At 34.5% G+C, this 22623-nt stretch overlaps 1 protein-coding gene and 1 long non-coding RNA gene across 4 annotated transcripts; one reads left to right on the forward strand and one right to left on the reverse strand.

Annotated features, from left to right (window-relative positions):
• The first annotated feature begins 1988 nt into the window (after window positions 1–1988).
• Window positions 1989–9532, forward strand: LOC132636106 (2-phytyl-1,4-beta-naphthoquinone methyltransferase, chloroplastic). 3 transcript variants are annotated; one of them, XM_060352812.1, is made up of 7 exons: window positions 1989–2193; window positions 2269–2333; window positions 4874–4964; window positions 5789–5877; window positions 6122–6317; window positions 8091–8190; window positions 9279–9532. In XM_060352812.1, exons 1-7 carry the CDS (start codon window positions 2083–2085, stop codon window positions 9290–9292), a joined length of 666 nt encoding a protein of 221 aa, XP_060208795.1. In that variant the 5' UTR covers window positions 1989–2082; the 3' UTR covers window positions 9293–9532. The 3 variants fall into 3 exon arrangements, with proteins under 3 accessions (XP_060208795.1, XP_060208793.1, XP_060208796.1); XM_060352810.1 differs by lacking the exon at window positions 9279–9532 and adding an exon at window positions 8835–9129 and having other exon boundaries at window positions 1990–2193; XM_060352813.1 differs by lacking the exons at window positions 1989–2193; window positions 9279–9532 and adding an exon at window positions 8835–9204 and having other exon boundaries at window positions 2294–2333; window positions 4874–4959.
• An 8265-nt stretch (window positions 9533–17797) lies between these two features.
• LOC132638456 (uncharacterized) lies at window positions 17798–19781 on the reverse strand. Its single transcript, XR_009581742.1, has 3 exons — window positions 19716–19781; window positions 18894–18968; window positions 17798–18078 (listed from the first exon to the last, which is right to left on the reverse strand). It is a non-coding gene; the product is annotated as an uncharacterized LOC132638456 (long non-coding RNA).
• Window positions 19782–22623: the final 2842 nt, after the last annotated feature.

A 22623-nucleotide genomic window follows, 5' to 3' on the forward strand; every position in this document is an offset into this window, starting at 1 on the left:
GATGTATATATATATATATATATATGACGATGCGCGCGCACCACTGCAGTTGGGTACGGATAACCCTGAAGCCTTGGTAGGGCCAGGTATGTGTAACCCTGAGCCTTGGTTGGCCAGGTATGTATGATAACAGGGCCTAGCCATGGCCGGGTACGTGGAACACCGAACCTTCGTGGTCGGGTATGCTATGTAAATGTTATGTATACGATATGGATATGTATATGATATAGATATGAGTATGAATACGAATATGATACGAATACGAATAAGAATATGTATATGAATACGACTATGGATACGAAATGTAAATGAGTACGGATACGGGTATGGATGTATGTACACAGTTACGCGTTAGAAATGGAAAGTCCCTATGAGAAGCAAGTAAGTGTTTATGATGATGATACTACTATCTCTCATCCTATGCTATTTTTATGTTATCTACTATGCTTTCATAATGATATTGATCATGCTTTACATACTCAGTACATTCTTCGTACTGACGTCCTTTTCCTTGTGGATGCTGCGTCATGCCCGCATGTGGCCAGGGAGACAGACTTGATCCATAGCCTTATTACTCAGGGACTACATAGCGGAGCTCCATTTCCTTCGGAGCTAAAGCTTTTGGTACTTATTCTTTTGTGTATATATTTACGGGCATGGCGGGGTCCTGTCCCGCCTATATGATATGACATACTCTCCTTAGAGGCTCGTAGACATGTGTATATTGTTAGATGTATTTGGCCTTGTCGGCCTATATTTTAGATGTCATTTTGTTAGCCTCGTCGGCTTATGTACTTTGTTATGGGCATTAATAAATGGTGATAGGTATATATATATGTATTGTTGCCAATGGAAATAGTATGATTGATGGATAGAAAGTATGATTTAATATGTGGCTCACCTAGATGTAAATGTAAAAGTATGTTAAGAGGTGCCCGGGTGGGCTAGCACCGGGTGCCCGTCGCGGCCCTCCAGTTGGGTCGTGACATAACCTTTCCAGGCTTACGTTAGTGTACTTACGGCGCAAATGACACGAATTGTTTTTTGAGTTGTAACAACTAACTTACTTAATAGATCAGAAGAAAGATACTCCCTTAGGTCCAGTTTACTTGTCATTTTTTAGTTTACACGTCCCTTAAAATTATATGTTTTGACTCTCATACCCTTATTTGTTATCTTTAATCATTTAGACTGTTAATCTTTCTTTAATAAATATTCTTTCTTTAATCTCCTCACTTAGATTTTCTATGCTAGTTAGTCAGTATTTATTACTTCAAAGAATAATTATTACTAAGGGCAATATAGAAAGAATGTACTCAATTATATTTTGGTTTCTAAAATAATGACTATTTTGAACCATGTATTTTTAATAAGGACGACTAGTAAAATAGACGGGAGGTACTATTCAATGTTAATGATGCCAATTGACTTTGTCATTATACTATCATTTTTCTTGGGCTTAATACATATGCGACCCCCTAAACTTGTCCCTTTTTTTCATTTTGGTACCTCAACTAAGTATTGTTCCTATTGAATCACCGAACTCGTCCTTAAGTGTGTTTATCAAACACAATCCGACTTACATAGTATTCTATCTTCAATGTAGCAACATGCTAATATATATATATATATATATATATATATATATATATTCTAATTTAATTATGCCATCTTTTAACTAAGATTAGTAGCAATTGAGAGGGAAAAAGGAGTAACTCTTAATTAAGCTGACAGTGAAAGAGCAGAACCAGTAGAAATCAATATATTCATGACCTAAAGAATAGCTTACCACATGTCTAAAATATTATTTCACCTTTATTTCCCCAATTTAGTTTCTGCTTCTAATAAAAATTAGATTTAAGGAGTTTGATAGACGCACTCGAAGATGAGTCCAGAAATCCAATAAGAATAACACTTAGTTAGTGCCAAAATAAAAAAAAGGATCGGGAGCCGCGTATGCATTAGGCCTTTTTCTTGAGTTAAAATTGAGAACATCCACACAGAGGGACCAAAGTGACATTATCCTTTTAAAGACAAAGTCATCAACAAAAGGGAAGAGGTGCAGGTAAGGAAGTGACAACAATGGCTTCCCTTCAGCTGGGTGTTTCTTCACTTGCCGGACCCACTTTCCAAATTCGGTGTTCCAGTGAACGGCAAGCGCTGTTTAACCGCATTGCCCCTGTTTATGATAACGTAAGTACCAGCACTAAAGAACCTCCATTCACTATTCAAATGTAACATTGTTTGCACAATTTTTATGTGTTGCAGTTGAATGATATGCTGAGTTTGGGTCAACATCGCATATGGAAAAGAATGGCTGTTTCTTGGAGCCGGTAATTATCCACCTCTTTCTTCCTCCCTCCCTCCTATTTTATATGTGTATCTGACAATGTTTGGTAATCTACTGTTTATGTCACATTTTACTGGATACTGTAGACAACAAGTTTCGCCTGAAAAAATAATAATAAATATAACAAAATATTACTCCCTCCGGATCAAAAAGTGTGTTCACTTAGCCATTTGCGCAACCCTTAAGAAAATACTATCTAATAGGCAAAAATAGGTACTTTGAAGGTTAATTGTTTCTTGATTTGGTAAGTGGACATTCTTTTTGAACAAGAAAAGAAAAAAAGGGCAAGTGGACACTCTTTTTGATCCGGAGGGAGTATAATAATTGCACCTGTGTATCAATTTCTATGACACACTTTTCTTTTTAGTCTGTCCCAAAAAGAATGTCACAATTTCTATGACGCACTTTTCATTTTAGTCTGTCCCAAAAAGAAAGTCACCTTTATAAGTAGAAACAACTTTAACTTTAAAATTCCCTTTTTACCGAAATGTCAAAGGCTTGTTTTAAACCATAAATTTCAAAAGTTTTCCTTTATTTTTAATCTTTGTGCTCAATCAAACGGTGTCACATAAATTGGGACAGAGGGTGTAGTATTTTATTTCAATATAGTGAATATTACAATCTCTATAATTTCTCTAATCTTCTTTTCTAAGGGCATTTGAGCTTGATCTTGAAATTAATGGATTTGATCTTGACTTATATGTGAATTCAAGGTACTGTTGAGGCTTGATTTTGAATTATAATCTTGCACTTGAATGTGGATTTGATTTAGTCGTCAACAATGCTTTGATGACCTATCATGAACAATTAACTTTGATCTTGAATGCCTTTGTATTTGATTTGCCTTCGTTCTTGATCTTTGTGTATTTGAAAGAAACTTGTAGAGGAATCCTTGAATGCTTGCACCTTGTAGAGAAATTTGTAGCCTTTGATCCACGAGCTCTATCTTGTTTCATGTTCTGAATTTTCGTCCCTTTTTTGAATATGGGAGACAAAAGAGGCCAAAACAGATTTGGTGAAAAATTCCACTGTGTATTTTGTGGATTCTATGGCTGGAGAAAAACAATATATGCTTTGAAGGAAAAAAGAGTCACCTTTTTGTGGTAAAAAACAATTCTATTCATTATCTTACTATTTGGTGTAAGGAGGGCTTGTTAGAGGGTATGGATCAATATCTTGATTCCTACCATCTTGGTACTTTATTAATAAATCTTACCCTATATAAAAAAAATGTTGTGGGAGAGAAGAGTTGTGATGATGACAAACTTGTTTCCTTCGATTGGTTGATTTGAATCACCGATCAATCAAGTTGAAGCAGTGACAAGACCACATTTGATTGCTCGGAACTTGCCACTTGTACATATGCCACATGTTGTTTGGCCTTTGATTTGACTAGGCATGCCACATCATTCTGGGAATGTGGCATGATCCTATTGGCTCTTTAATTTGACTTGTCATGCCACGTCATTTGACACGTCGAACAAGTTTGGCCTATAGAGTAAGATGGCATTTATCTAATCGAAATGGCTCATAATTTGTATCCCAAATAAATGGACTAGCCCAACAAAACTGAATCTTTAATTAAATTCATTTATTGGACTGAAATAATTTATTAGATCATATTAGCCAATGATATTTATTTGGACTAATATATCTTGAATTTAAAATTTAGTCCAAATTATTTTATGAATTTAAATCCAACAAAATTTAAATCCTTACAGTTACCATTTGATATGAAATTGATGTCAAAGTTTTCTCTTTGAGTATATTTTCTATACCTTTATAGAAATATTTTAATTATAAGAACAGTAAACATGTAAACCAGAAAACTAAGGAATGTTGTCCCAGTTGAGAATGATATTACATAATCTCACCTGTTACTTTGGGATCCTTCATGTTTTGGGAATGAAGAGAAATGTCATAGTTCCTTCAAACTGACAGCATCTTTTGTCATATTGGACCTGCATACAATTTGAGAAAAATGGAAGCTTCTTCTCTGTCTGCAAAGGTTTTCTTTCTACGGGTAAAGCCAGAGGGGATCCATGATTTAAACAGTATATGTATCTATATTTCGTATCACAAATACTATGTTCGGATGAACCCACATCGGAAGAGTTGCATCTCTCACTGGGTAAAGTATAAGATGCTTGTGCATTGTAAATAAACTAATAACGGTTAATATTGAAATAATGTAACTATTTTTAGGAAAGTGAAAACATGCCGGACATCAGGAATGTGTTTAAGTTTTCTGCAATAACAGTATAACTAATACTTATATCCTTTTCCTTTTGATAAGCGGTGTACTACTCCATGCTTACTATAAACTGTAGTTGGCTGTTTAATTGATGGAAAAATCGTAACACTGTTGGTGCATCTTATTTAAATCCATTCAAAGAGGAAGACAGACACAGGGCAGAGGGAGTAGAAGTTTCCACCCTTTTTTCGCTGTTCTTAGGCATAATTCTTGGATTCGGACTATGTTTATGTCCTAGTTAAGCTGGAACTATTGAGCTTGTATTGCAGAGCTAAAGAAGGGGACAACGTACTAGATGTCTGTTGTGGAAGTGGAGATTTGACGTTTCTTTTGTCTGAGAGAGTTGGACCCAATGGCAAGGTTCCCTTTTCTTTCTTTTTGCTGTCTCTGGTTTGCTTTATATTCTATTTTTCATTCTTTCTATTCTTCCATTGTGTAATTGTCGTTTTGCTAGTTATTATTCACCATTTCAGAAGCAACTCAATTCTTTCATTGACCATCCTGAGAAATTCCGTAAGCTGATTTAAATAGATGGCTCTATGGAATTACCAAAATATCAAGACATAATATCCTTCCTTTGTTTTATTGGAAATGAAAACTATAAGCAAACTGTGGCGTTTAACTATCACACGTGGAGATAAGAAGTAAGGAAAGATAATATTCTTACAAGGAAGAGAAAAGGAACTTGTGCCTCTATTCCTAATTACCTTGGTGCCTCTTTAACTGTTTTATAACTACCTGTTGTTTTATTATCAAGAGATCATTTTACCATTGTCGAATCTTCTTTACTGTTGTGAGAATCAGAAATTTATTTATTTCTGTTCAGTCACCTTTTTTATTGTTTGCTAATTAACATCCTTTATAACATAGCAAATTACTGTGTCTCTTTATGCATTTTCCAGTTCCTGCCTCCCTATATCTCGTTATAGAAACCATGGCTCCTATAACTTAGCATAGGAGAAGCCATCTCTGGCATCATTCTTACAGTTCTTATTACTCATTGAAAGGGGAAAAAACAAAAATTTCTTGAATGAACTTGAACCTGGTGATACTGTCACTTCTAGTTTGAATAGGTAACTGGATTACATGATCGAAGCAACCTAGGCTAGTTATCTTAATTTCTGAATTTTCGGATGTCAAATATTACTGAACTGGCTTTCTCACTAGTACATTTGGCTTTGCAGGCGTTCGGTTTTGATTTCTCAAAGGAACAATTATTAATTGCTTCGACTCGGCAGAAATTACGTTCAAAGACATGTTATAAGAACATCAAGTGAGCATTGGTAATTAAACTGTCAATATATTCAAACAGATAATGTTGGGAAGGTTATTTGCCAACACAGTTTAGCAAAATCTGCTGGTAAAAATAAAATCTAGTCAACTTCCAAAATGTTTTCACACGCTACATTTACCAGTTACACGTGCATTATCTTCTGTACTCTTACCTTCTTACTCCTTCCAATTAGTTTTCATGTTCCCTGAGTCACTGTGAGGGATTAATGCATATGATTATGAAGGTGGATGGAGGGCAATGCGCTTGATTTACCCTTTCCTGACTCCTCCTTTGATGCTGTTACTATTGGCTATGGATTACGAAATGTGGTTGATAGACATAAAGCTATGGCAGAGATATGTCGAGTTTTAAAACAAGGCTCAACGGTATCTGTTCTTGACTTCAATAAGAGTATCAACCCCTTGAGCACCACAATTCAGGTAGTTGTTGGCAGGTTTAATACATTCTTTTTGCATCACCCTGAAGATGTATAGAGTAAGTTATTGGTTTCATTATCTTTTCCTTTATCTGATTAAAACTCTGTGCTTTAGGGATGCATTACAGTTCCATTTCAATGTTTGAAACAATGATGGCCATTATCCATGTCCGAAACACTTGTTTGGAAATTCGGAGATTCCCTGGGTTCCCTTGTTGGCTTTTTTAAGGATGTAGTCAGTACATATTTCTTGGCCCTTATACAGAACATGTTGTTACTTAGCAAAAATGGTGACAACAATGGAAACAGAATAGACTCTTGAAGCTTATCATGTTCTTTTTGTTGGGAAAAAAAAATTCTTATATCTCAAAAATAAGTAGTAACATATTCTTTATTCTTACTAGCCATGATTAATTTTAATCACCTTTAATACTCCTTGTAGCATATCCTTTATTACTCCTGAATAGCCTTGATTGACCATCTTTCTTCAGAATTCCTAACGTTACTTTGCATTAGTAAGTTAGTAACAGATCATTGACTCATTATTATCATTATTTTACATTGTGCTGCTGGAGGCTTGGAGCCATTAATCTGGCAATTGAACATTGTCTTAACATCACTCTTATGAGATGATTTCTTTTACCTATATATAGTCAAGTTCTTTCATTTGATGAAATAGATATATCAAGAATACATAAGATTATTCTCTTTCCTTCTGCTGGGTTTGCTACCAAAATAAATCTTTGTTTGTTTCTGTCTCCTAGTTTTATACTAGAAGAGCTTGTTGAATCCTGGGGGATACACCTACATCGGGTGAAATATCCTTAAGGATTGTGTCTTTGACATGCCTTAAGCTTTGAAGAATTCCCTACAAGTGTTCATGATCAGGTATTTTCCATAAGATTTCCAACACTTTTAGGGGTCGTTTGGTATGATGGATAAGGAAAAATTAGTCTTGGGATAAAACTTTAGTACCACCTTATCCTTTGTTTGGTTAATAATCCTGGGATAGGATTAAAAATAGTACCAGGATAAGTTATCCCTAGCAGAGGGCGGAATAACAATCCCGTGATTAGTTATCCCAGGATAAAACAATGAAAATGACAAAAATAGCCTCGAGGTCCCTCAAACCCCTTTTCTACTAAATAAGGTGGAGGGTATTTTTGTAAACAAACAACTTTTTCTTAGAAATTATGCAATGCATGTTACTTTTAATACAACAAACCAACAATCAATAAGAAACAATACCAGGATAACTAATCCCAACATAACTAATCCCAGTATAACTAATCCCAACATAACTAATCCCAGTATAACTAATCCCAGCATAACTAATCCTAGAATAACTTGTGTTCAAACCAAACGACCCCTTAGGGTGTAGGACAAGCGGGGGTAGCGGAAGGGGAAGGAGAAAACTGCTTTATTAGAATTTAGAAGTTGTAGCTTTATGATCTAGAAGGGAAATAGTGATCTTCACCCGTCATAAGTTGGACAATTCTATGTGAGTGGATATCATCTGTAGTATAGCTCAAGAATATTACTCCACATAATATCAGCAAAGTTAAATTGCATCCATATGGGACCATATTTTCTTCACAAGTCAAAAAGCAAGTCACTTTCCTATCCATCAGATTCCGGGGAATAATCTGTTATTCTGCATTATGGACAATTCCGGTATCTCCATCACAGATTGTTATGTGCAAACTTCTTAATGTTTTCTTTTCCAGCATCTCATGAGTAGTAATATTACAGAATTTGTCTAATTTTATTTGTCTAGGAATTGATGATCGACAATATAGTCGTTCCTGTAGCGAGTGGTTATGGCCTAGAAGATGAGTACATATACTTGAAAAGCTCTATCAAAGACTTTCTGACAGGTCTGATCTTTTTACCAATATAGTTTAAGCAGTTTTAGTTGAGTCACTTCTGCTGTAAGCAGTTCTGACTTCTGAAGCCTTGTGCATGCATAATGTTGTGATATGTTATTTAAATTTTGGATTTAGAAATAAAGTAACATGAGTAACCTTTTTTTCTTAAATAAGTTTAATTTGAAACACCTGTCAAACAGATAAAAATAACGTTTCTTCATCTATTCTTTATTTTCTTCTGGAGAAAAACATGTTATTCAATTGACGACTCTCTTCAATGTTCAACTTCATTCGCCTCCCTTCGTTGGTTATGAAACATACTTGATTAGAACCGGAGACTCCACTACCGGGGAGAAAACATGAACAAATGATGCATTTCGAAACTCTTCATGGATGAGAAAACTGACCTGAAGAAGAAATAGAGGCATGCTGACTTTGCATCCATCACCCTTGTAACGGTAAAAATTAAAAACAAAAAATGGAAAGGTAAGACAGCAATTAGAGAGCAGACTGAAGTTGACATCAAATCTCTCCCTTGATGAAATGAAGAAAAAGAAAACCTTAATTTAGGGAAATTGACTAATCTTTTTACCTTCCAATATTTTTGCATGTTGTGTCTTTAATCCGTGGTAAATGTATGATTTGTGATACAGGAAACGAGTTAGAGAAGCTGGCTCTTGATGTAGGATTTTCCACCGCGAAACATTTTGAAATAGGGTTTGGATTTATGGGAAATTTGGTAGCCATTCGATAGAATGATTTCAACTGCTTCATCTTCCCCGTGCCTTAAAAAGCGAGAAAAGATGCAGTAACAAGAGGAATGAGTGGAATTTTTAGCAATAGATATTAGTAGACTTCTTCCTTCAATTTCAAGTCATGCCTGCTAGTGCATTGAATATTGCATCGCCTTACAGGCTGAAGATATGTGATATAATTTACTGTGCACCATTATTTGTTGCCTGTTGCCTCATCCTTTCCCCTCTCTTTTTGCACTATGCTATGAAACATGCTTTGATAAGTGCCTACTAATAGCTTTCAAGAGCATCTATTCTGGAGCAGCTAACCCCTTATTCAATGCCATTTTGCTCTTTTTTTAGCCCTCAAAACCTAGCGGAAAAGAGGGACAAACCAAAACGCCCAGCAAAGAGACGTCCAGAGAGAAAATGTATAGTTTTATCATTTGTTGTAGTTCAATATGTAATGCACGTGTTCTCTTTTTATAAGGTAAGATTTATTACTAAGGTACCAAGAACGTACTTAATGGATACGAAAGACCTGCAGGGGATAGCCATGCAGTAAGTTACATCTTTCTTCCAAGTAAATCTAGAAAATCCATAGAATTTCTAAGACTATCCGCCATATGACATTTACTCCAGAAATTTAAATCTTGGAGGCAATTATCCTTTATTCTGGAGGTATAATTCTTCTGATTTTCAAAACATATATTGTTTCTCTCTAGCCAAATGGTCCAGACTATGCAGATATTGATGGTTCTCTAGATCTTCTTTAAGGCTCTAGGAATTCTCCGGTGTTGCCAGTAGTCCGTCTCTCTCACCTTCAGTGGCATTACCCAATAGATTCCATGGATATTTAGGAACAAGTCCCAGCATTGTCTAGTTACTTTGCAGTGGAGGAGGAAGTGATCTACTGTTTCTTGGTCCTCACATAAATAAACATCTAAGTAATTCACCATGAATTAATACTTACTAACTAACGGATGACCTTCACATCAATGTCATCACAATCACAAACCATAGCGCTAATGGTGGAAGATTCTAATGCAGCACCTGAAATACAGATATTCATTCAAACAATGATAATCATGAACTCACATTTCATCAGGTCATTTTTATCTTCATAAGGTCCTCCAAATTCTTCAATCCTCGGAACAAATTTCATTTTATCATTGAGACATCGCATGCCTAGATCTCCTTCATTCTCATTATCAGGTTCTTTATAATCCTAATCATGGCTTCATTCATCCATGCTTTCTTTTCCAGCACGTCTCTTTTGCTCTTTATACAACTTTATCAATGTTTTATCGTCATTCAAATCTAGGTCTCTCAGAGGACCAATAAATGATTTGGTTTGTTACTATTTTTTATTTGTGTAGGTTTCCGTACTTTTCAACCCCTTTAGGGCGTCTTTACCTTCACGAGGACCTCCAAATTCTTCAACCTTTCGAACGGATTTCTTTTCATCAATGTGATACTGCATCCTAAGGTCTCTTTCTGCATGAGGACCAATAATGCTACTCAGAGGAAAGAGCTTAGCAGAAACGGATTAACTAAGTAGCTGGATCTGGAAAGAATCTAGTAAACTCATCTAGCAAATCTAGATGACCATTAAGAAGTACAACAATCTATACATATGGAAAAATAGTAACAAACAAAAAACATGACACCCGCCTATAATATCTATGTATCCAAACTAAAAATGCTTTATCATGTCATGATACACCTCTTTGATGTCCTTGTTCTCCTTCCTATACGTACCCAAAATGTTTATGAAAGATTTGTACGAATGGTCAGCATTTCTGAAACGCTGGTGTACTTGTTATGTTTGGAAGTGAAGTGAGATGATAGACTCACTATACTGATTGAACCAGATTGTTGATTTCCATTTCCATGGTTGAGTTGATTTATATAAGTCTTGACGCGGCTTATAGTGTTGTGACTTCCATGATTTTTATAGTACATTCATTGGCATTGATTTAGCATTATTCCCTTCATTCATGCATACATAATGGAAATGGTTCGAAATTGATTGATGAATGACTTATGGCAACTATGAAAGAAAATGTGGCACTTTTGAGGAAAGTATGATATGAATCCGTGATCCGTGGTCTGTTCCAGAGCGAGTGGTAAATGGACACCATGGGTCCCCCAGAGGTCATGACGTCCGAGACATCGAGATTCTGTCTGGAGCATATGTGTAGAGGTTGAGTTATTGGCCATTGCATTGCATTGACATCAATCACATTGCACTGCATATATCATCATCTCATTTACATCTATTGATCGAATTTGTGGTTGTACTCGTGTTATGGCTATTCTAATGTCATCATCATCATCATCATAATCATCATGCTTTCAGGTTAAGGTAGAGACTGACCTAGGCGAACTGTTCATAACCAGGCGGTGGTCCTGTTGTTTGCCCGCTTAGCCACTTTCGGCCACTTTTCCTTTTTACTTTCCGTTTTTCTTTTTATCTGGCCATGATGATGTCGGCCATTTAATTTTTCATTTTGTTGTTTTGTACCCATGATCCGCTATATAAGGATCATTCTTCTCAGATAAGGGGCAAGTCTTGGATCCCCCAAGCACAAGCTCTCTCCAGCTCTCTCCTAGTAAAAACCTTTCTCATATAAATAAAAAGTTTGTTTATATAAATCTCCTTCTGCTGAGCACAACCTTCATCCTTAAGGTATAAATTTTATTTTCCTGCTTTATCAGTTTTATTTTATTTCAGTTCATGTTTAGCCTTATAGGCTAAATACTCCGTTGAATTACGTCACACTAAGTTTTTAATAAAATTAGAAACTATCACTTCTTTCAAATTTTTTATAAAAATTACTCTTCTAATTAATTATAATTTCAAAAAAGAATTCACTACTCTAGTTGATAGTGGAGCAGATCTAAGTTGTATTCAAGAAGGATTAATTCCTTCAAAATATTTTTAAAAAACCTACTCATAGTTTACGGTCTGCTAGTGGCCAAAAAATGGGTATTACTTATAAATTACCTAAAGCTTATATTTGCCAAGACAAAGTTTGTATTCCTGAAAGCTTTGTATTGGTAAAAGATATTTCAAACCAAATGATTTTGGGAACTCCATTCATCCATAAACTATTTCCTATTCAAATGATGGATGACAAAGGTTTTATAGGAACCTATGATGAAAAACCTATCAAATTCCAGTTTATAACTGAACCTTTTTCAAGGATTTTAAATGAAATCAAAGATAGGCTGATGAATAAACATCAACAAATCAATTTTCTTAAACAAGAAATTTATTCTCTTCAAATTGAAGATATTTTACAAAATCCTAAATTACAGGAAAAAATTGAGTTTATAAAAAATCAATTTTCTCTACAAATTTGTAGTGATCATCCTAATGCTTTCTGGGACAGAAAAAGACATATTGTCACTCTTCCATATGAAGAATTTTTTCTAAAAATAATATTCCTACTAAGGCCAGACCATGCCAAATGAATTCCGAATATTTGAAATTATGTAAAAATGAGATTTCTACTCTTTTACAAAAAGATCTTATAAGATCTTCGAAATCTCCATGGTCATGCATAGCTTTTTATGTTAATAAACATGCTGAACAGGAACGAGGAGTTCCAAGATTGGTTATAAATTATAAACCTCTTAATAAAGTTTTAAAATGGATTCGATATCCAATTCCTAATAAAAAGGATTTACTAGATCGTCTTCATAATGCGATCATATTTTCTAAGTTTGATTTAAAATCCGGTTATTGGCAAATCCAAATAGCCGAAGCAGATAAATATAAAACTGCTTTTAATGTCCCAATTGGACAATTCGAATGGAATGTCATGCCTTTTGGGCTTAAAAATGCCCCTTCAGAATTTCAAAAAATTATGAATGATATTTTTATGGCTTATAGAAACTTTATTATCGTTTATATCGATGATATTTTAGTATTTTCAAATACTATTGAAATGCATTTTAAACATCTTGATATATTCAAGAAAATTATCATTCAAAATGGTTTGGTTATATCTAAACCAAAAATGTCCCTTTTTCAAACAAAGGTCAGATTTTTAGGCCACAATATTGAGAAGGGAAAAATTATTCCTATAAATAGAAGCATAGAATTTGCTTCTAAATTCCCTGATATTATTACTGATAAGACTCAACGTCAAAGATTTCTTGGAAGTTTGAATTATATTTCGCCATTTTATAAAGATTTAGCTCAAGATACATCTATTTTATATGATAGATTAAAAAAGATTCAAAAACCCTGGACTGATGCTCATACACAAACAATTCAAAAAATCAAGGGAAACGTTAATAATCTTCCTTGTCTTACTTTAGCCAATCCTAACTGGCAAAAGATTATAGAAACTGATGCCTCTGATATTGGCTATGGAGGAATACTTAAACAACTTTCTCCAAATGATAAACAAGAATATTTAGTCCAATTTTACTCGGGCAAATGGAATAATAGCCAAAAGAACTATGCTACTATAGCAAAAGAAATTCTTGCTATAGTAAAATGTGTTCTTAAATTTCAAGGTGATTTATACAACCAAATTTTTTTAATAAAAACTGACTGCCAAACAGCAAAATTTATGTTTAATAAAGATTGCAAACATGATGTTTCTAAACAAATGTTTGCCAGATGGCAAGCTCTTTTAGCACCATTTGATTTTGAAATTCATTATAAAAAGGGATCAGATAATAATCTCCCTGATTTTCTTACTAGAGAATATTCAAGTTCATAACTGACATTTTCTCATTTGCAGGATGAGACCCATACTGACACCTCCCTCTAATAGAGGAAGGGGAAGAGGACAAAAAGGAACGGGCAGAGGTACTATTCTTGCCCAAATAGGTAACAAAAGGCTAATAGCCGACAATATTGCAGAAACTTCTGGTAATACCCAGAAACAAATCACTTATGCTGAATACCTTGCTTTTATAGATGCACAGAAAAAAGGAGATAATATGCCTCCATCATATTTCAGTGCTCTCATAATAGATGATAATGGGGACACTGATTCATATGAAGAAAATGATCATCGAGAATTAATAATTCTCCTTGAGAATGATGATCTCCAATGGAAAGATGAACCTTGGCAAATAATGCAAAGGTATTTTGATAAAGCGTCATACGCTACTCCAACTTATAAATATCGGATGAATTATGAAATGATCCTTTCATCTACTGGGTCAGCTGAATTTCAACATTTTTATCCAGCTAATACCAAAAAGGTTTATAATTTTTCAAAAATCATTATAAAGAAAATCTTCTCTCCAAATGAATGGGGAATAAGTCCGTTATAGGACAAGGATTATATCCACCCAGAATAAAAGGTCCCAGTTAAATTCATTTATTGGGACTATGTTGAAAGCTTTAATAAAGCTCTTTTATATGAGAATGATAATAAACAACATTCTTGGTTTATAAAAATATGTGTCAATGTTTATAAACAGGGCATTCCAAATTGGTTTTATCAATGGTGGATCCATTATGGTCCAACCGTGAAAAATTTACCAGAATCTTTCAATAGTTTATATACTGAATGGGTTGATGTTTCTCCAAAAATAATAGATTTGGAAAATAATATTACCTTCTCTGAAGAAATGTTTAATATGTATTTCTTCATTGAATTTTCTATTTCATAGATCATGAAATGGTCAGTTGAAGTGAGTTATGCCCCGCAAAATATGCCTTGCTTAAACAGAATTTTTTATACAAAATTCTAGAAACAATTGATTCAAAAATCTAAAGATGGAACCATCCCAGGACAAGATTTAATAAATCAAATCAAGACTACCATTGTACATTATCAGGACTCCATTAATTCCAGACAAAAGGAAGTTTCCAGTCCTTTTGAGCATATTGCTCGAAAAATTCAGATGAAAAAAGGAGTAATTCCCCCAGAACAGCTTATAGCTAATTGCATGGAGGAATTTAAATCTAATTTGATGCAGCATCTTAATATGGAAGCTATGTCAGATACATCAATGGCGTCTATTGATCATACCACTGACAATGATAATGAAGAAGGCGAAGACTATGATACCCTGGTCTTCGCATGGGAATCCCAGAGTCCAGATAATACAGAGGACTTTGAAAAATTCGCGGCTCTATTTCTTAGCCAACCGAAAGAATCTTCCAGCTCTACAAAAAACAAGGGCAGGTCACCAATGACATGATTGGTGGGACCCGCCACTAGGCGGCTATTCGTATAAAGAAGGAATCTGCTTTAATAAAGCATCTTTAATTATTAAAGTTGTGATAATTATGTTTTCCACTTTGGCCACTTTCGGCCACTTTTACTTTTTACTTTACGTTTTTCTTTTTATCTGGCCATGATGATGTCAGCCATTTACTTTTTCATTTTGTTGTTTTGTACCCATGATCCGCTATATAAGGATCATTATTCTCAGATAAGAGGCAAGTCTTGGATCCCCCAAGGACAAGCTCTCTCCTTGTAAAAACCTTTCTCATATAAATAAAAAGTTTTGTTTATATAAATCTCCTTCTGCTGAGCACAACTTTCATCCTTAAGGTATAAATTTTATTTTCCTGCTTTATCAGTTTTATTTTATTTCAGTTCATGTTTAGCCTTATAGGCTAAATACTCCGTTGAATTACGTCACACTAGACTACTGAGATCATGGTAATAATGCTTTAATGCATCAGGATCAACGCCAAAACATGATGTTCAAGGTTCTCTGAAGAAATTGAGCCGCGAATTACTAGTTAACGCCAGGGTCAGTAACCTAGTAAAACTGTTTTTACCTAGATGGCATCATGTGATGGCGCGATCCTGTCGTATTATGGTATCAGAGCCATGGTGTTTCGGTGGTAATAGGTGATGTAATTCAACGATTTAATACCATGAATTTTATAAATCGGAAAAGAACTGTTAAAAACAGTAAAAAAGAGAAATATGATACTCCTCAAGAATTGGATCTCCTTAATAAATGGACGATTCCTAAAATAGAACCCAGATTGATATATCAGATGGGAACTTTTGAGAAATTAGGTCTCAAACAAGTAGTTAAAACTACTGAAGAAACTATGACTGTAGATAATGATCATGCCACTTTTAGATTATTGTCTGACAGTGATCTTGCCCCTTATAGGGTAACCCATAGATTTATGCATATTGGGTTAGTACAGGTTGCATTCAAACCTTTAACCTTAAGAGGTTTCCCAGAAAGCTTTATAGCAGCTTTACGAGATGGAAGAAATCGAAACTGGAAAAAATCCCTAATAGGGACAGTCCAAACAAGTTTGGCTTATGGTCCAGTTTATTTTAATGCTTATCCTAACTTGCAGGTATCTTTGCAAGATGATAATTCTTTAGATGCTTTAATATTAAGCATCAAATTGCATGGTTATGATTATATGCCAGGTACAGAAGTAATATGTATCTGTTATAGAATATATTATAAACCATTATATACTATGAATCTTATGTGCAAAATCATGGATTTCAAAAATGAATCTGTTTTAATAGAAACTAATTTTGGTAAATCCAATATTATGACTAGAAGACCTATCAAGTGGGAAGAGATAGAATTCCCAAAAGAGCGGGTCATTGAAGGAGCAACACCTCCTCAGAATATTCCTACTGAAATATCAGAAATTGAACAAGCCCCAGATGGGACAATTAGATTAAGGTTCCATGAACCAGAAACTTTAGAAGAAAATGAACATAATAGTATTCGTTCTAGTATACCTAGATCCTTATCTTCTAACAGATCTTATATATCTCCTGTTGATTATATTGTGCAGACTCCATCAAGAGTGTCTACTTCTCAGATGAGAGATACTAATTCTAATAGAATTAGTAACTTAAAAATTGACCAGGAGAATATTGTTACTGGTACCCAGGACCCAGAATTAACTGAGTCAGATATGGATTTTTCGACTATTTAATGGATCAAGACCAAAAAATTGATTTTAGTCGGGGATCACCCGCAAGATTGCAAATCAATAAAGAATTTAATACTCCCAAATGAGAATCATTTAGAAAATGGTTTTTTGATAATTTTAAATCAGAGGAAACAATGGTTTTCCAAAATGAGTTTTATAAAGACCTTTCCAAAGCAAACCAAATTATATCTTTTGTGCCTTGGTTTATGGAAAAATATTTTGCTGATTATCTCTCTGTTCTAGAAAGAGATTATAAATTGTCTAATGGAGAGATCATTCATACTGTATTTCCTCCACAACAATCTTTTCAGATAGGAAAAGATGATAAAACTTTGCACTTTTCAGCATTTTCAAAATTACTGGAAACTGAGAATTTGCCTATATTTACCAGGCATATTAATATGGTAATAAGGCAACAAAATTATTCTAATATTTTTATGAATATTTTGGGTGAACAAATATTTTCACTACATGAAAAGGTTGATAAACTTTTAACTTGTCTTAATAAGACATCTATTTCTGATAAAGAAAAACAGAAGGAAGTTGTTGCTACTCCAAGTATACAGTCTCCTCCTGAAATTCATGATTTTAAATTAAAACCTTTATCAGATTTAGAAAAACTTTTAGATGAAAAGTTTAAAGGTTTAAAACTTAGTCCTTTAATAGCAGAGGATGATAAATATTTGTCTGATATTGATTATAAGGATCGCATATCATCAGATATTAATAAAATTGATGAATATTATGTTGTTAAGCCTACCCAGAGGATGTACTACTATCCTCGACCAACTCCTCAAGATGTTTTATTAGAGGAGCATGAACATGTTATTTCCAACTGTTATAGCGGTAAGAAAATATATGAATGGAATATTGACGTGTCACGACCCAATTCGCGAGACGTGGTGGCACCTACACTATCACTCCGAGTAGGCGAACCACATTACTAATGACAGGTTAAATAAGCGGAAAATTTATTAAGAATAAGTTATCAAGTCTTAAATACTTATCATAACTAGAAATGTCACGACAACCCCAAAAAGTGGTCAAAGGGTACAAGAGCGCTAACATGGTACGGAATAGAAGTATGAAAATACCCGAAGGCTACATATTGTCTGTCGAATACAAAAACAGAAATAAATAGAGGAGGTCCTTCAGGGGCCACAGACGACCAAGTAGCTCACCCTGAATGACTGAAAGATATCACCCTCGCGCATCAGCCACGGGGTGTAGAACTGGAACCTGGATCGTACTCTGCACTCAACAAAAGTGCAGCAAGATTAGTATCAGTACAACACTTGTACCGGTAAGCATCATAGGCCGACAATGATTAGATAACACATGAAGAAGTTGAAACCAACAAGTAGCACATAGAGCAAACAGGTGTGGTCACGTATCATATACAAGTAAAGTGTAAAGGAATCATGAAATCAACCAAGACAGATATAATTCAGTACGTGATCAGTCAAATATATGAGTGGATGAATGCAATGCAATTCAATAGTCACCTCTCTCACTCCACTCTCGTACACACATGCTAAGGGCAGTGCCTCAAAGCCATGACCCATGGGGGACCCGCGAAGTCCATATACCACTCGTGCTCTCCGGTAGAAACCTCGGAGGCTATTAATCACTCTCAATCTCCGGCAAAGACCTCGGAGTCTCTCTGTCACTCTCCATCTCCGGCAAAGACCTCGGAGTCTCTCAATCACTCCCCTCACCAATCATCACAACAATAATATGGAAAACATGCCATGTATGATATCAGTCTCAACAATATCACCAATATAGATCAACAAGTACAAGTCATATTACTGTTCACTGTTCAATTATCAACATTACCATTCCTTTTCATGTGATGAGTGAACTAGTACGTGACGGAAATACAAACAAGTGATAATCACAAAAATAACACATTTGGCGACAAGCCCACATAACAGCTGACAAATCAACCTAATTGGAATTCACCTCCACTTCGTGCCCGAAGGCCTATCATGCTATCCCCGTCACTTTCTACAACTACATACGATTCTCTAATCAGAGTCTAACTAAAGTAGACCGTAACCTACCTCGATGCCGAGCGAGTGTCACGAACAATTAAACCAATGCCTTCCCTTCGCGTAGAGCCTCTGAACGATCAAAATCTATAAAGTATGTGATCTACGTTAGAATACGAATCTAAGGACACCCATATTGCTATATTTATATTCGAAACCCAAAAACGCACCCCAAAAAGTGGCCTTGGGCCCACAAGGGCAAGATTGGAATTTTATTGAAAAATAATTTCACCCATTATCTAAGGATCATATATTTTAAAATTGGTCAATTTCATCCATAAATAGACTATCAAATCATTAATTCCCCTTTCTTAGGACTAGGACTCGAAACCTTTAATTACTCCAATATCTTAACTTCAGATAAAAATTTAACTTTTCACAATTTAAATACCATGATTCTGAAGGTATTCATATTATTCACTACCAAAATATTCAATTACATATACCCTATGTATTAGAATTAAAGTGCAATCATGATAACGTGTGAAAAAGAAATTCTAATCACTGTAGCCTAAGTTACATAACTGCAACTTAGCAGATTTGTAGAAACCCTTTAATCATTACTCCTATCATCATTACTTCAACTGTATGAACCCACTACTATCATTAATCCTTATCAATTGTTACTATCCAAAGCATTTCCAAAAGGACCAATAAAGCATTTACATGGTTGGAAGAAAATAAAATAACAATAAAGAACGTGACCATTGTTTGCAGATGTTGATTTTCTTTAATCTACTCCATTCGGACTTTACATTTAATAATGAGTTCTAGCAAATCCTTATCTAGCAAGAATACAAGAACCAATAATATATAGACTAAGTACACTTTTACCTTAAGCTTAAATTGAAGAGTGCTTCACTGTCGGCGCATCCAAAGCCCCAGTCACTCCCTTCGAATGAATGTTATTTCCCCAGAGCCAAGAGCTCTTTTACCCTAATATATCTCGTATCCTCATATGTGGACTAGGAATAAATGGGCCTGGCCCAGTTTTCTCTTATAAAATTATTCAGATTACTTAATCACCCAACTAACCTGTAAAAGTATAAATTAGGCTTACCAACCACTTATTTAATTCTCCAACTCATACCTTATATGTGTACAAATAATATTTTTATGAATAAAATACTCACACACATTAAATAGACAAATTCTAAAATTTACTCGTCAATTGTATAACCATCCCACCTATCCTTGCAAGTCAAGAATACCATTTTAAAATTACGAAAAGGGTATTTTAACGGAAAAGAGTTCAAAAGTGCTAAACGACCAAACGGGTCGTTACATGACGGTTATACTGAGCGTCAAATTTATTGTACTATTCATAGAATGTTAATGTACATCACTATCTTCAAGGTTCATAAAAATACTGAAAGAGTTATTGCAGATATGATTATAGCTGGTTTCACTGGCCAATTAAAAGGTTGGTGGGATAATTATTTAACCCCTACACAGCGTCATTCAATTTTAGGTGCTGTTAAACAGGAGCTGGTAATGAAGCACCAGTAGCTAATGCAGTTTATACAATGGTTAGTAATATAGTTGAACATTTTTCAGGAAGATGGTCCGATAATAGTGAGTCTATTCGTACTATGCTTCAAAACCTCAGATGTAAGACCCTAACCTCATTTAGGTGGTATAAAGATGTTTTTCTTTGCAGGGTCATGGAATTACTAGAGAGTAATGACTCCCACTGGAAGTCCAAATTTATAGATGGACTCCCTCCTCTTTTTGCAGAAAGAATTAGAAAAGCTCTTAGGAAAGGGGATAGAAGTATTAATTATGATTCTTATACTTATGGAAATTTAATTGGTACTTGTATGCAGGAAGGATTAGCCTTATGTAATGAAATTAGGCTAAATCAGCAAATCAAGCGCCATGGTCTTAATGAAAGACAACAGTTAGGAGAATTTTGTGGACAGTTTGGATTAGATGTTCCACAATCTTCAAAAAAGCCTCATGGGCATAAGAAAAAATATAAAGACTTCCAACAATGGAAGGAGAAGCGCTTGCAGAAAAGAGCTAGGCGCAAAAAGATTTTCAAAGAAAGGAAGGATTTCATTAAATTCAAAAATCCAAAAGCCTGTTATAAGTGTGGCAGAGTAGGTCATTTTTATAAAAATTATAAGGTTAAAGAAAATATTAAAGCCCTTAACATAGATGATGACCTTAGAGAATCTTTATATAAGATTTTATTAAATTCAGACCCAGAACCAGAAGATGATTCTGGTAAGGAGAATGATAGTTCCTCCAACACTTCTTCAGATGAAGGCATTAGGATCTTAGATGAGGAGAGTTATATCTCAACCAGCTCAGATGATGAGTGTCAGCCATGCCAATTAGGGCAGCCTTGTGTGAAAACTAAGGAAGACGATGAGTTTTATAAACTTGTTTCTCAATTTAGTGAAAACAGTCTTCATGGTTTAGATGGTAATAACCTATTCGATCTCCTTAAATATATTAAGGATCCCAATCTTAGGTCCCAAATCATAGACCAAATAGGTTCGAAACAGCAGCCTCAAGAAGAACCAACTGCTGTAGAAATTAAAGAACCTACAGGACCTTATACTATGTCTGGAGTCAAAAAACTCCTCCAAGAACGCCGGAATATCATAAGTACACAGGCAACCACTCAAGACTTAGAAAGAGAGGTTCATAACATTAAGCAAGAAATTTCCACCCTTAGGAGACACCAGACCACTCTGGATTATCGGGTCTCGCAATTAGAAGGGAAAGGAAAACAAATAATAGAAACACCAGTTTATAATACGATGGAAGATTTACCAGTTGATAACACCGTAGAAGCAGTAACTACGGAGGAGGGAGAAAGGATTAATCCCGGTTCTATTTTTTTAATAAAATTAGAAACTATCACTTCTTTCAAATTTTTTATAAAAATTACTCTTCTAATAGATTATAATTTCAAAAAAGAATTCACTACTCTAGTTGATAGTGGAGCAGATCTAAGTTGTATTCAAGAAGGATTAATTCCTTCAAAATATTTTAAAAAAACTACTCATAGTTTACGGTCTGCTAATGGCCAAAAAATGGGTATTACTTATAAATTACCTAAAGCTTATATTTGCCAAGACAAAGTTTGTATTCCTGAAAGCTTTGTATTGGTAAAAGATATTTCAAACCAAATGATTTTGGGAACTCCATTCATCCATAAACTATTTCCTATTCAATGGATGAATGACAAAGGTTTTATAGGAACCTATGATGAAAAACCTATCAAATTCCAGTTTATAATTGAACCTTTTTCAAGGATTTTAAATGAAATCAAAGATAGGCTGATGAATAAACATCAACAAATCAATTTTCTTAAACAAGAAATTTATTCTCTTCAAATTGAAGATATTTTACAAAATCCTAAATTATACGAAAAAATTGAGTTTATAAAAAATTAATTTTCTCTACAAATTTGTAGTGATCATCCTAATGGGTTTTGGGATGGAAAAAGACATATTGTCACTCTTCCATATGAAGAATCTTTTTCTGAAAATAATATTCCTACTAAGGCCAGACCATGCCAAATGAATTCTGAATATTTGGAATTATGTAAAAATGAGATTTCTACTCTTTTACAAAAAGGTCTTATAAGATCTTCGAAATCTCCATGGTCATGCACAACTTTTTATGTTAATAAACATGCTGAACAGGAACGAGGAGTTCCAAGATTGGTTATAAATTATAAACCTCTTAATAAAGTTTTAAAATGGATTCGATATCCAATTCCTAA

The sequence above is a fragment of the Lycium barbarum genome, chromosome 4, assembly GCF_019175385.1.
Source record: "Lycium barbarum isolate Lr01 chromosome 4, ASM1917538v2, whole genome shotgun sequence".
NCBI lineage: Eukaryota > Viridiplantae > Streptophyta > Magnoliopsida > Solanales > Solanaceae > Lycium > Lycium barbarum.